At 43.7% G+C, this 14,445-nt stretch overlaps 1 protein-coding gene across 1 annotated transcript; it reads right to left on the reverse strand.

The window, feature by feature from the left end:
- Positions 1–899: 899 nt before the first annotated feature.
- Positions 900–14,151, reverse strand: LOC146081111 (protein QNR-71-like). The gene is made up of 11 exons (XM_083189082.1): positions 13,992–14,151; positions 6,049–6,201; positions 5,480–5,623; positions 5,226–5,390; positions 4,642–4,800; positions 4,041–4,388; positions 3,111–3,266; positions 2,928–3,027; positions 2,655–2,857; positions 1,946–2,036; positions 900–1,768 (listed from the first exon to the last, which is right to left on the reverse strand). The coding sequence occupies exons 1-11, from the start codon at positions 14,068–14,070 to the stop codon at positions 1,636–1,638; spliced, it is 1,731 nt and encodes a 576-aa protein (XP_083045208.1). The 5' UTR covers positions 14,071–14,151; the 3' UTR covers positions 900–1,635.
- Positions 14,152–14,445: the final 294 nt, after the last annotated feature.

Raw genomic sequence — 14,445 nt, forward strand, 5'->3', positions numbered from 1 at the left:
CTCAATGAGCACGGGGCTGGTTATGCTCTGGCGGGGGACCCCCGCGTTGTTTTTTTTTTTTTTTAAATTGCAATTTCCTGCAAACGTGCGATTTTCAGGACTAAAGAAGTCGCACCTATTCGGCCCGTTTTTTGCATCTCATTAAATATGCGAAAAACGGGCCAATCTTGCGATTTTCAAAAGTGCGATAAAAAATAAAAATGCGAATTTTACCGCATCCCATAGAATGTCACCCAAGGAGTCTTATAAATCTGTTTGTCTGTTATTGTAGACTCCTCACATAATGGTGTGCCTCCACAATGCTGCCATGTATGTGGTCTGCTGACTACACATGTGATGTGATGACCTTCTGCAGTAACTTGCTGGGGTCCGGTCATTAATTTTATTGTATGATGGGGTCCCAGAGCAAAATAGTTTGAGGACCCCTGACCTAGCTGGTGCAGCTGTAGTCATTACTAACTCACATTTTCAGACATGCTGCAATTATAGCTACAGGTTACCTGAAAACTGTTAGATATGGAGGAGAACAGGCCACTCCTGATCTACAAGATAGTTGCAGCACATGTGTAGTAATACACGATTGGAGGATTGAACTCCCCCATGTCCTAGTGCCCAGCATGTATGCAGAGTAACCGCTTTCTAATAGCATATGGTGTCCATCTTGTTTAGTGTTACATACCCCCTTTCACATCACAAACACAGGCTGCCTATTATACAGATGTCAACCCAGGTTGTAAGCTTTGGGGCTTTCACACTGCACACTTTGGACCTGGGTTATTGGCAATGTGAAAGCGGGAATATAAATTCAGCACATTATCACCCAACATGTCACTGACCACTATAAATCTATCTACTAGAATTGCATTATAAGACTAGTTAGACAAACCAGGAGACTTAGCTAGGGCAAACTATCTTTATTAGATAGGTGCAGGTATTATAGCACAGCAGTTAGGTTGCACTATTTCTTTAAGATTGTATAACAAAAACATTAAGTTGCTATTACATAGCAAGTCATTTAGGCTTCCTTTACAAGACTATGGTTAATAAAAAGGTTTATTAGTGGTTTGTACAATCAAATCTACCACAACAATAACTGAAGTTATTAAAACAATCTGCATTTAATGGAACAGGGGCATGTGCAGTTTGATTTCTTTAGACCTTGCCCCAACAAGTCAGAATTCAGAACTGTTGGCCACTCAACCCAACAGCACACTGCTCAGACATCGTGAGTACTGTATCAATGTACAGATGTGTCAGATTGAAACCCTACCCCCTGTAACTATTGATACAAGCATACCTTGTTCCAAGTCCACCATCAGCCTCCTAGACTGGCCAATGCAAAGTATTATACTTAACACGGACCCAGTAAGACTTTAAATAAATCACTTCTATACATTTACTGGTTCTAGATTTCATACATTTAATGTGCCGAGATGGGTCAGACATGTCCAAACTATGACCCTCCAGCTGTTGAGACTTCCCATCATGCCATATCACAGTTTTGGCAATAGGAAATGCTAAAACTATGGCAATGCATGCTGGGAGGTGTAGTTTCGCAGCAGCTGGAGGGCCACAGTTTGGACATGCCTGGACTAAGGTCTAGGTAGACACTGAACATTAGACTCCAGCATTGTTCTACAGAAGTGGCTCATGCTCATGGTTTCCTTGAGAGAAATCATCATCTTCACTCTGGCTGAGAGACACCATCATACCTTGTTCACCACTTTGGTCGGCGACATCCTTAATGGGTCTGTATTGTTTGTATTTTCTGGGGAGCAAGTCATTATACAGAGACATTGTTAGATGGGATTGGTCAAGAGAATAAAATCACACACACCCATACACTTCATTTAAGATCAATTTAGAACATGTGGCTTGTACCTTACAACTAAAAAGGAGTGAATTTATTACCCTCCTCAGGAAATAGAATTGAGAGTTCACGCACCTGTAACGAGCGGCACCAACCACTGCAATAATAAGGGCAAAATACCCGAGAGGAATCAGTACTGCCATCACGGTCCTGGATTTTCTAGTATCTGAGGAGATTATAGAAAAATTTGCTTATGTTTCCAAGAAGTTTAGAATATTATTTTGATTAAAACCAATCACTTTCAAATGCAAGGAAGAACCACCACCAATATTGTTGACCATGTGCGCTAAAATGCAGTTAGCGTTAAGCAATGTTAAAAACAAAGACAAAACGCCATCTTTAAGCAGATCAGTTGCATTATTTTCTTTTAAGAGCTGGACCTTTGCATAAGGGTTCAGGTTTCAGCGCTAGGTACACAAAGTCATGGCGTTAAATGCAATAGGAAATTTTTTCAGGATTACGGTATATGGAACAGGTGGGATAGTGACCCAGGAAAATAAGTATTGGTGGTAACACCCCTTGTGTGCCCACACAGCGATTGCAGTAGTGCATCTAGTAGCCTAGAAGATTTAAACTTCACGCAAAAGTGGCTTCTCTATTGCATCCATGCGCAAGAGGGAAGCCCACATCAGCAGTAGAACACCATCCAACATGCAAATGCAGGCTCTTGCCTTACTGAAGCCTGTTGAATGAAAAGCGGGGTGCACGTTTAGGATGTTACCTGAAGAGTATTTATAGGTTTATAGGTAAGTTTGGCTGTATGCAACCTGTAAATGCCACTCACCTTTTATAGTTACCAGTGTACTAGCAAGAACCAGACTTGCAGCATCACTCAGGGTTATGTTCACACAGTAGGATCCTGGCTCTACAAAGGTTCTGCGTAGGGTCACCAAGCATTGGTCAGAAACGGGAACTTTTTCGCAGGTCATGTTCTGCGGCATCATGCAAGTAGCATCTGATACAATTGTGCAGGCATCTGTAGGCAGGCTGGAAGGAACACTGCATATTAACAGTTTGCTTACTATACGCTTATAAGGCCATCACCCCAGATACTCACCTTCCTTGGCAAGACACAATGAAGTCCAGTGATTTTACAGTCAGAAAGGCAGATTCTTTGACACTGGTCATTTTAATATTATCCACCTGAAGAATACCATCTAGGAGCAAGAAAAGAGCTACAGTATGATTTGCTTCATACCAGATCCAGCTAGAATCGTTCATTTAATCATTAAGAACCTACCTACAACTGCAATTCTGTTGTTGTAGTAACCATATCTGTAGATAAAGCAGCCAGGGGCAGCAGTAGGTCTGGTTGCATGAGCAGTAGTATAGAGCGGTCCTTCAGTGGTTAATGGAGCAGTGTCGATGTCAAATGATAGCCATTCAGTTGAATTATCTGTAGATCATAGTAATGTTCATTATAGATCACTTTTCTCCCAATAGGACTCAAAGTGCTATAAATTTACACCACATAAAAAACAAAAAACACACAAGCTTAACAGTGGATAGTCATGAAATGCTGGAGTGAACAGGAAATACTGGTTTATTTTTGAAGGCCTCTCGCACTGTACAGGGAAGAAGGTTCCATAGAGTCAAAGCTAAAAGCTCACCCCCAGACAAGTTCAGGCAGATTCTAGGTACAGTTAATAGTCCATCAGCAGATTGCAGTAATTGAGAGGGGCATTAAGGAGATAGAAGCGGCTTTAAAGTACCTTGGGCTCTGGTCAAAAGGGCTTTGAAAGTTATTAAGCCAATCTTAAAAAGATTAGACGTCTTACAGGCATCCAGTAGAGGGGGTAGAGAATGTTGTGGCTGGTCCGGGCTGGTTGGTTAATGGCCTAGCACCTGCGTTTTGTACCATTTGTAATCAGTGAAATTCTTTCGCTGTCAGACTAAGGTAAAGGGAATTGCAGTAGTCTAGTAGTGAAAGGCATGTGAAGAGGCATACATGGGGCAATTTCAGCCCCATTTCTAATTGTTCTTATTAAAATCACTTAGAAATGTATTACTGATCGCTCAGTGTGTATGGCCCCCTGCAACGGTGATGCAGTCCAACGCAATCAAATGACTAGATTTATGACTAGATATATCCTGGCTATATTCCTCAGATGAAAGAATAATCTTAGTATTGAGGTAGCAAAGGGTAGGTGTTTAGGACTTTACTACTTACCAGTTGTATGTGCAGTGGAGAAACTGGAGTTTGTTGGTAGATTGGTTGCAGGGACTGGGACTGGCATAGGAGTAACAGGATGACAGGGTCCAGGAATGGCTGCTTTCATGGTCAGGTTCAGATTGAAGTTCCCAAGCATGGTGTATGTGTGACTGGATAGCGAGTTGTTGGAAACAGAGGAGCTAGTACCATCACCATAGTTCCATTCAAAGGTCACCAAAGCCTTGAGGTAATTGCTTGGATCATGGATTTGGACATCAAATGTAATTGGAGAATCCTTTATGAAGATGTTGTCTGAGGAATTCTTATCATTTGTTTGAGAGATGTCAACATAAAATGGAACTTGATCTGGAAAAAAAAATAAAAACATACACCATTTGTTTGGGAGTCTGCCATGATCCAAAACTGATCTAAAGTATGTTGCAGCTTTGTCCATATAGGTTCAGGACATTTAAGAGCGATCAGGCCCTAGCCCTGAAGGTAGAGTACAGCCATGTGCCAAGCAACACATTAGAATTAGGCTGGAAGGGGCTCAAGCCTCAGACATTACATCATTCAGAGATGCACCACACAGTATGTATAGCCACAAAACCAGACTCACCTGTAACCATATAGATACCACTTGCTTTGGCAACAGGATAATGACTTAGATGGCCTCTTCTGAAGACAGACACTTCAATCATTTGTGCACCAGCTGTGATGTTTGTAGTGTTCAATGACAGCAGAGCAGCAGATCTCCCAGTTTGTGTATAGTACTGGCCTAGGTAGAAATACCATGTCAAACTAGGTCTCAAGTGTTCCCACTTTAACAATGCTTGGCAAGTTAAAATACATCTTTTCCTGCCTTCTGTCTAAAAAAGACAGCTCAGGTGTATTAGGTCATCTCGTTAGAAGAACAGTTTTATCCCAGATGTAATTGTTAATTTTAAATCAAAATTTGCAGCCCAGATTAAAATTGATGTTTTTTTACCAATGACAATCAATAATATTTTATCTCATCACTCAGGTCTTACTTTGTCAAGTGTATCAGTTAACAGAGCACAAATTGACAGTTAATATTCATTATACTGAAAAGTTAATATAGCCCATCAAAGTTGACTCCTAAGTACAGACTTTTTTTTATTCCAAAAAGGAGTTTATGGTACCTGCAAGCACATTGGTATTTAGTAGCTTTGACATACTAACCCAGTGTTGAGAAGATGTAAATGAAGTTATGCCACCTCCAGTCATGGTGGTTTGGGAACGGTCTTCCATCGGGATACTCGTTTGAAAAACTGCAATTTCCTTCATCACAGAAATATACCCACTTTGTCCAGTTATATACATACTGATCTTGGGAACTGGAGGAAGCTTTTATATATATTATAAAAAAAAAAAAGTAAACATGTTAGATTTCCAAACGCTTGACCATTAGGGGAGTCAGAGGTGTAAGAATTTACCATTTCTGCATCCTTGTTCATAGACTATGTCCCCATCATTATTTTCTTTTTGACACCTGGGCAACTTCAGAGTCACAGCAAAAGTAACATTTGACCCTATCAGCGCTGGGCTGTCACTGGTCAGGATTGCCAACACTTTGCCATCTAAAAGGAAACCCCATAGGAAACCCCATAGAGGTATTAGTGAAGTCGTTCTTGCAGCGATTTGTGGAGAGTTAAATCCAGTACAACAGAAATAAGGGGGGGGGATGCCTTTATTCATTCCTTGATTTTCATATATGACTGCATAGTACATAAAAGTTAAGTTCCATTATCAGCGAATCCCTTGTTGGTACAAAGGCATTCAGCCATAACCAGAACTGCCCAATGTATATACCCAAGCTGCTCACCTTACAATAGAAGTATATGTGAACTTATGGAGTGCCCTGAACAGCCTGTACTAGCATCAGGTGGCATTTTGTAAACAATTGTCTTTCCAGTAGTACCCACATCTACACCTTCAACTTTAGAAGTGCCAGTTACAAATGTTTTCCTTAGTTTAAAAGATGCAAGACCAACCATGTCCGTACCTTTCCAGCAGTCTTGCCATCTGGTATCATTAGTCTCCCAGGCAGGATAGAGCTGCTCATCCCATGAATTGCTGTCAGGAAGCCAGCCATGTATCTGGGTATGGTGGCCTTCATTATCTGATGTTCCTCCAAATCCCATCACATCCCGAAATCCTGTTAGGTTGTATGTCCAGAATTAGTAGTACCTCATACAAGCCCAACCTTATTTAAAGCTTACATTTGTCATCACCCACACAGTCCTGGTCTCCACCCTGGTTAATTTTGCACCTCGCATAATCAATTTTAATGAAAAAGAGCGCAAAGACCAGGTTCTATGGTGATGCAGCAGTGTGAAGTCACACAGCCACACACCTTCCAACAGCAAGGCACCGACAGGGAGTTTCTGCAGCGCTAGAGGCAGTTACAGCAAGGCTACTCTAGGGGGTACTGGGGCAAATATGTAGGGATGCATAACTAGGAGTTAATGTGTTACTTTCCATGAGGTCACACCATTTTGACTGTCACACTGAGCTAAATTATCAAAGAACTGCCTGGATGATGGACCATGCTAGTATCCATGCCAATAATGGGTTTTTAAAGCCATGTGGCAATAAGGCTAAAGAAAATTGGGATAATTTTGCTACAGCGCCTATTGGAAGCACCCTTATAACAAGGTGCTCTGTTAGCCTTGCAGAATAATCGTTCATAGAATGTCAAGTAGGCATGTTTCACTAGAATAAAAAAGTTAAACAAAAAAAACCGGACAACTGTAAGCCAAACATTGCAATTGCTCGTGTTCACACAAATCGCCTTCCAGTCTATAGATAGAAGCACTTGGACTACTTCCAGGGGCTGGCTGGCAACTTTTAGCCTAGGGGGCAAGTCCAGAGCACTGGCCCATAATCAGCCAAGTCACCGTCGGAAGGAATGCTTTTGCGCGCCGCAGGCGCGCCAAAAAATTAGGGGCGTGGCCTATCATAAGGGGCGTTGCCTGTACCATGATTGTATTGTGTACCTGCAGATTGCACATTTTAGCGAACCTTGTAATACCCATTACACATAAAGCCACATGCCGTAATGCCAATTACACATTATGCTGAACACCATGATGCCAGTTACACATTACGCCCAACACTGCGATGCTAATTACTCAATACACCGCACACTGTGATGCTAATTACACATTATGCTGCACACCTTGATACCCATTACACCCCATACTGTGATGGCAATTACCCAATGCTCCCCACACCGTAATGTCCATTACGCCCCATACCATGATGCCCATTACACCGCACAATGTGATGTCCACAGTGCCAGATATGCCCCCACAGTGCAAGATATTCCGCCACAGTACCAAATACACATATGCCCCCACAGTGCCAGACACAAATGCCGCCACAGTGCCAGATATTCTGCCACAGTGCCAAATACGCATATTCCTCCACAGTGCCAGATATGCCCCCAGAGTGCCAGAGACACATATGCCCCCACAGTGCCAGAGACACATATGCCCCCACAGTGCCAGAGACACATATGCCCCCACAGTGCCAAATACACATATGCCCCCACAGTGCCAGATACACATATGCCCCCACAGTGCCAGATACACATATGCCCCCACAGTGCCAGATACACATATGCCCCCACAGTGCCAAATACACATATGCCCCCACAGTGCCAGATACACATATGCCCCCCACAGTGCCAGATACACATATGCCCCCACACAGTGCCAGATATGCCCCCACACAGTGCCAGATATGCCCCCACACAGTGCCAGATATGCCCCCACACAGTGCCAGATATGCCCCCACACAGTGCCAGATATGCCCCCACACAGTGCCAGATATGCCCCCACACAGTGCCAGATATGCCCCCACACAGTGCCAGATATGCCCCCACACAGTGCCAGAAACACATATGCTGGGGTGAGGGAGGGGGGGGGGGGGGGGGAGAGAGCGCTTACCCACTCGCTAGCTGCGGGCCGTGCTGCGGCTGGATCAGCTTCTCCAGCCCTCCTGCGCTGGCCGCGGCTTCCAGAACACGGCCGCGGCTACAGGAAAATGGCCGCCGGCCTCCTGCACTGAGAACATGTCCTCAGTGCAGGGGGCCGGCGGCCATTTTCCTGTAGCCGCGGCCGTGTTCTGTAAGCCGCGGCCAGTGCAGGAGGGCTGGAGAAGCTGATCCAGCCGCAGCACGGCCCGCAGCCAGTGGGTGGGTAAGCGGCCCGGGGGGCATATGGCACTCTGCCCCCCGGCCCAGCCCGCCCCTGACTACTTCATTGTGTAGTAACAATTACTTTAAGACAACTCATGACCATAAAAATGCAGCCAGTAGAACCAGTTTCTCTTACATAGGAGGGGAGTGTGTCAATTAAGTACCAGGATATTAAATATTAAGGCCATTTGTCCTTAAATTAATGCATTGGACTTGTCATAAGATTTTGATAATGCCAAATACAGGAAGTCAAAGAGGTCACTGAACATTTTCAATTTAATACTCGGGTACTTGTTTCCTAGCACGGCCACACCGATTTAGATCGGGGTGGTCGTGTCGGAAAAATCGGGTCGATCGCATCGCATGCGATGGACGCGACCGACCGATTTTGGACCCGATTTTTTCCATTGAATCCAATGTAAATTGGGTCCCTGGGACCCAATTTTACATTGGATTAAATGAAAAAAATTCCCAACCCCCCCAAATGTAAGCGCGTAAACTCCAGCCCACGATAGACGACAACCCGAAGCGTGGCGAGCGCAGCGAGCCCGCGAGGGGCGGCGGTACGCGTCCTCCGACCTTTTCATGCCCTACTATCCACTAGGGCGTGGAGTGAGAATAGAATAGTGTGGCGAGCGCAGCGAGCCACCGAGCCCGAAGCGTGGCGAGCGCAGCGAGCCCCGCGAGGGGACGCGGATACCTTCACAGGTAAACGCGTCCCTTCGCGGGCTTCACAGGTGTCCGCGTCGCCACGGACACCTGTGAAGCCCGCAAGGGGACGCGTATAACTGTGAAGGTATCCGCGTCCGCTCGCCACACTATTATATTCTCACTCCACGCCCTAGTGGATAGTAGGGCATGAAAAGGTCGGAGGACACGTACCGCCGCCCCTCGCGGGCTCGCTGCGCTCGCCACGCTTCGGGTTGGCGTCTATCGTGGGGTGACGACGGGGACATCTATAATGTGAAATGGGTCATATTGGCCCATTTCACATTTTTTCACAATTTTTCACCATTTCAATGTTAAAAAATATTTTAACATTGAAGCCTATGCAAAAATTGGGGGCATCGCGTCGGGACCAATGTTAATGGTCCCGACCGACGCGATGCCCCCGATATTTTAACTTTCCCGACAAGATTTCAATGTTAAAATATTTTTTAACATTGAAGCCTATGGAAATATCGGGGGCATCGCGTCGGGACCAATGTTAATGGTCCCGACCGACGCGATGCCCCCGATATTGTATCCTAGCCGGCAAAATGGACCTGATTTCAAAAGAAATCGGGTCCATCGGGGGTAATCGTGTCCCTTAATTAAGGGACACGATTACTCCAGATTGTGGCCGTGCTAGGAAACAAGTACCAATACTCGTTATCCATTGCACATGCCTGCAGTTAAGGATAACCAGGATTCGACCAGTCTTAATGGAAATAAATGCTAACAGTTTAGTGTTGTAGAAAAGTCTGATTGCTTTGACTTTAATGGCGGTGTTACAACAGCCTTAGGGCCAAAAGGTACTAAGCTTCAAAAAAAGTGATAAACAGCCAGCCAATCAGCAATTACATGCTGGGTTTGAAAAATGACAGGTAAGAGCTGTTTGGCTGGTTGTTGAAAACTCTCCACTTTATCACTTTTTGAAGCTTGATACATCTGGCCCAAAGTGTGAAGAACACGTCAATTACAAGAATTCGTTATTGAGTTATTATGGTTAGATTGTCTTTTAAAATGATGGCTTCACAGAACAGTTCAACATCAGATCCTAAGCTAGCCATAGCACATTGGGAAGAATTCTGGAATGGGTAAAGAGCCTAGATCAACAGTCTGTTGCTATTGAAAATATCTATATTATAATTATGGCTAGCTACCTGCCTAGTCTATCCATAGGCCACTGTCATTCTACTGGAACTATTTGGGCCATTCTCCTAGTACTTCTGTGTTGAAGCTATGGAGAGGACACAGAAGTACTCAAGTTGCGGTTACAGATCAGCTGGTGGATTGGGAAGGTATTTCAGGCAAACCCAAAACCAGTGTCTAGTAGAAAATTGTAAAACTGCATGGCTAGAGCAGTTCCTTAATGAGTAGGATGGCACTCAAAGGAAGATCTCTAGTCATCGCACCCAGGTACCATCCTGTAGGAAACACTTAAGGCATTACCTAAATGTACCTGAGCTTGGGGAGCACGACCTAGAAACTTTACTTGGTGGAAAACCCTTGCGCCCATGTTTAGACTGCTCTGGCAAACATACTACAGACCAAGTACAATGTTCTTTCTCCATGTGGAACTGCTGTACAAGTCTCGTAGCCAAGAGATTTAGATGAATCTTAACCCTTTGAATTCCAATTGAAGGTAGGAAAAATTGGCAAGAAAACATTTTTATTCATCATAATGACCTGTAATTTTTACCTTATAAAGGAAATCTCTTAAAAAAAAAAAAGTTGTTTTTATATAGCAAATGTGAGAGATGCTGGCATTTTTAGCCGATTTTGCATATTTCTCAGAGCTGTTGGCACTAATTTTCTGGCGCATTTCACAGATGTTAGCATTTTTAATGGATCACAGATGTTGGCACTCAAAGGGTTAATGCACTGGGGATCCCTTTTCATATTATCACAGTCTAAAGTAATATTAGGAAATGGAAACTGACTTAGGCCCTTATTCTGATCGGTGCGGCCAGATCATAAATATGCGGCCAGGACCGTGCAGGCGAATCCCCGCCTTCCATACGGATCGCCACCTCCGTCCGTACGCGGATATGTGGCGGTCCGCATGAAAGTGGACGGGGATACGCCTCCTCCATCTTGGGAGCAGCCCCTGCATTCGATGGTCGCCGAACATCGAATGCAGGGCCGCACGCTCCACCAGCGCCCGCCACCCTAGACCACACGGACACTTGTCCGTATGAAATCATGTATGGGGGCGGGCAGCTGACATCCGGTGATGTCAGATGCCCGCCCCCTACACATGCGTCACGGCTTCATTACCATGCATACGCCCTGCGTTTGCATGGGAACGCCCATGAAACGCGGGGCGTATGCATAGGGTAATGAGGCTAAGTAGCCCTTCACGCCCCTCTCCGCCCCCTGTGCGGCGTCTAAAGAATACGTACGGCGAAACCGCTTGCACATGCGCAGAGTGACCTCTGCACATGCGCAGTCGAAAACCATCGGCGGTACGACCGCATGCGGAAAAATCCGCACCGATCAGAATAAGGGCCTTAGTCTTTTACAGCCCTATTTTCCTGTTGCACACTATTATTTAAAAAAAAAAATATATATATATATATATATATATATATATATATATATATATATATATATATATATATATATATATATATATATATATATATATATATATATATATATAGCTAGTCATTTTGGGCTACTGATTTCAGTTTCTAACACCTGTCCTTTACTGGACAGCTATTGTCCTGTTTAGCACTCAGGAAGTAAATTTCTCTTTTTCTAAGAATATAGCTCTTCCATACAAGGATGTAGACTTTCTTTAGAAGACCATGGGCATTTACACCAGACCCTCCAACCTGATCTCTTCCATCAGGTAGATAATACTTTGCTCTTGTACTGAATCTATAGCGCTACATGCAGGTGGCAGAGTTTCAAAGGATGGTCTTAGAGTCATGGAGGTGGCTTTGACTTAATCCTGGAGGAATAGAAGTCTGACTGATCCCGTCAAACCAATGATTACTTTTTTTTTTTCTTGGCCAGTAACTTAAAATGATCTGAATTACTTCACCTACACTGCTGTAGGTGGTGAAGTTTACCGCCTATGACGGAATACTCACAGCAAGATTAGTTAAAATTCAAGTCACATCATCTGGAGCTGGTCAAGTAATGTTTGGGTTTGCCACAGATAACGTTGCTCGTCCTAGCAGCTACAGTACTTCCATCATTCGTTACCATCCAGAAACCTTCAAACTGTGTTTAACTACCCATCTGGCAGCTCCTAGATGGGCCAGTTGTGTCACACAAACTTGGACTAGCCAAACAGTGTAGCCTCCCAATGCCCTACTTAGGCACATAAAGAGACATTGGCATGCCACAAGACCAGGTCACCTTTAATCATGGCAGTCTCATTTTCCTGCACAGTACACTGCCCTGGCTGATTAGAAGCCCGAGTCCAACCCAGTCTATGACAACCATTATGATTTTTTTAATTTTACTTTTTGTAAACAATAGTATCCTTGACCTCTCATTGCCTTAAGGACATAACATACAAGTTTATTGAACCAGAAGCTATATTGGGTGGGCAAGTAGCGTCAGTTCATGAAATTTCTCAAAGAATTATATTTTCTATTCCCCTTTCAATCATGGCCCTTCATTAGCAGATAGACCTGCTACAGCTGTTTCAGCATTAGGCACTCCATACCATATAGAAACTCCACCCCAGAAGACTTGTCTTCCAAGACATATTAAAGAGGTCCAATAGCCTCCTCTATGAAAGACCATGAACAGATCTTTGACAGAAGATCAGCCATCAGATATTGCCTTTTACAACTTCAGGGTTAAACACAAGTTTCCCATTGTCAGTTAAATTCAATATGACAACCCATTGACTCATCAGCACCTGGGAAAGTCAGCTTTTATTTATTTGTAGGGGATTCTTGTTCTGTACCCCATTTTTAAACACAATTTCCACTAGTTAATGTATTGTAGCATTACATTTGGTGAGACTCTAGGAGCAGTTAAATCCTGTGGCCACAAGGTTATGGTTAGAAATTTAGCTGTACATACCATACTGTAGGGTTATGGTAAGGAACCCATCAGTTATTCAACAGCTAACTTGGGGATATCTTCAACAGCCAGATATTATTTTTCTACCTAAAACGGATTCCATGGGTTACAAGAATCAATTGTAGAGATGATCATTCCAGGTGGTCCAATGATGGAATTAGTGCCCTACATAGGTGCAGTCACCTGTAGGTACCACCAAGTAGCTTTCAAGTGTGCATCTTTTCAAGTCTTAGTATAAATTCTTGAATAAAGAGACCTACTATTTGCATGTCTATAAGTATAGTTAGTGTGAAGTCTGGCTAGATTAGTGCAAGCCAACATGAAGTGTGTGTGTGTGTGTGTGTGTGTGTGTGTTACACTCACAACACAAATGCTGTTGGCAAGCTCATGGACAAGTTATACTATCTAGTGATTGCAAGAAACATCTGAGACAGACATAAGTCAACACAACAAAATTATGCACAGGGATCGGATACTACTGACAGACATGAAGTGTTAAATCTGTAGGTGTGTATCCAACTTATCTGTCTGGTGGGAACAAAAATCTGGTAATATATGGGAGCAAAGTATAGTCAACCATTCGCTCCCAAATGCTTGAAACTGGACAAAGACATTTGTTCAATCAAATGGATTAACAAATTTAAACAATTCATCTAAATGACCATTGTCCGTTTACCAGTGTTTGGGAACAGATGTTTAATTCTTGTATGCTCCCATACATTAGCAGATCTTTGTTACCACCAGATAGATAAAATCTGTAGGTGTGTACCCAGCTAAAGTAGTTACCGTCATAATAATGGAACTATTAGTTCCACAACATCTACAGAAATAGAGGTTACTAGTAACTAACAAATTTATAGCTTAAAAGACATTGACGCATTAATATACTGAAATAAAAACTATTCGTAAGCATAGAAATATAGAAAGCAAATAAGCACTTGTAATGTATGAATGCAGCAAACTAACCCCATTAGCCAAACACCAACACTCACGTTTTCCTGCCTGGATGCCAGATATCAGGCAGAGACTGATGATGACGACCACCAATCCTCCCAGCACTGCAACCTGCATCCTCAGCCCTGGCAAGTGAGTGAGCTCCAAGAGAATCAGTGCACCAGCATTTAAACTGGGCTCAGTACACACAGCTGCACGTAATAGTAATCAGCCCCCTTGATCCTTCCTCCTGTCTGTGGAGAGTCTGTAGGCCAGGCATGTCCAAACTGTGGCCCTCCAGCTGTTGTGAAACTACAAGTTCCATCATGCCTTGCCACAGTTTTGCTATTAGGGAATGCTAAATCTATGGCAAGGCATGCTCGGATGTGTCGTTTCACAACAGCTGGAGGGCCACAGTTTGGGAATGCCTGCTGTAGGTCCATCATGTATTTGATGGGTTCATACTTGCCTACCTGACACTATCCATGGGGGAGAAAATGCTCTGTTCCTGGA

Source organism: Crinia signifera, chromosome 5, assembly GCF_055691185.1.
Source record: "Crinia signifera chromosome 5, ASM5569118v1, whole genome shotgun sequence".
NCBI lineage: Eukaryota > Metazoa > Chordata > Amphibia > Anura > Myobatrachidae > Crinia > Crinia signifera.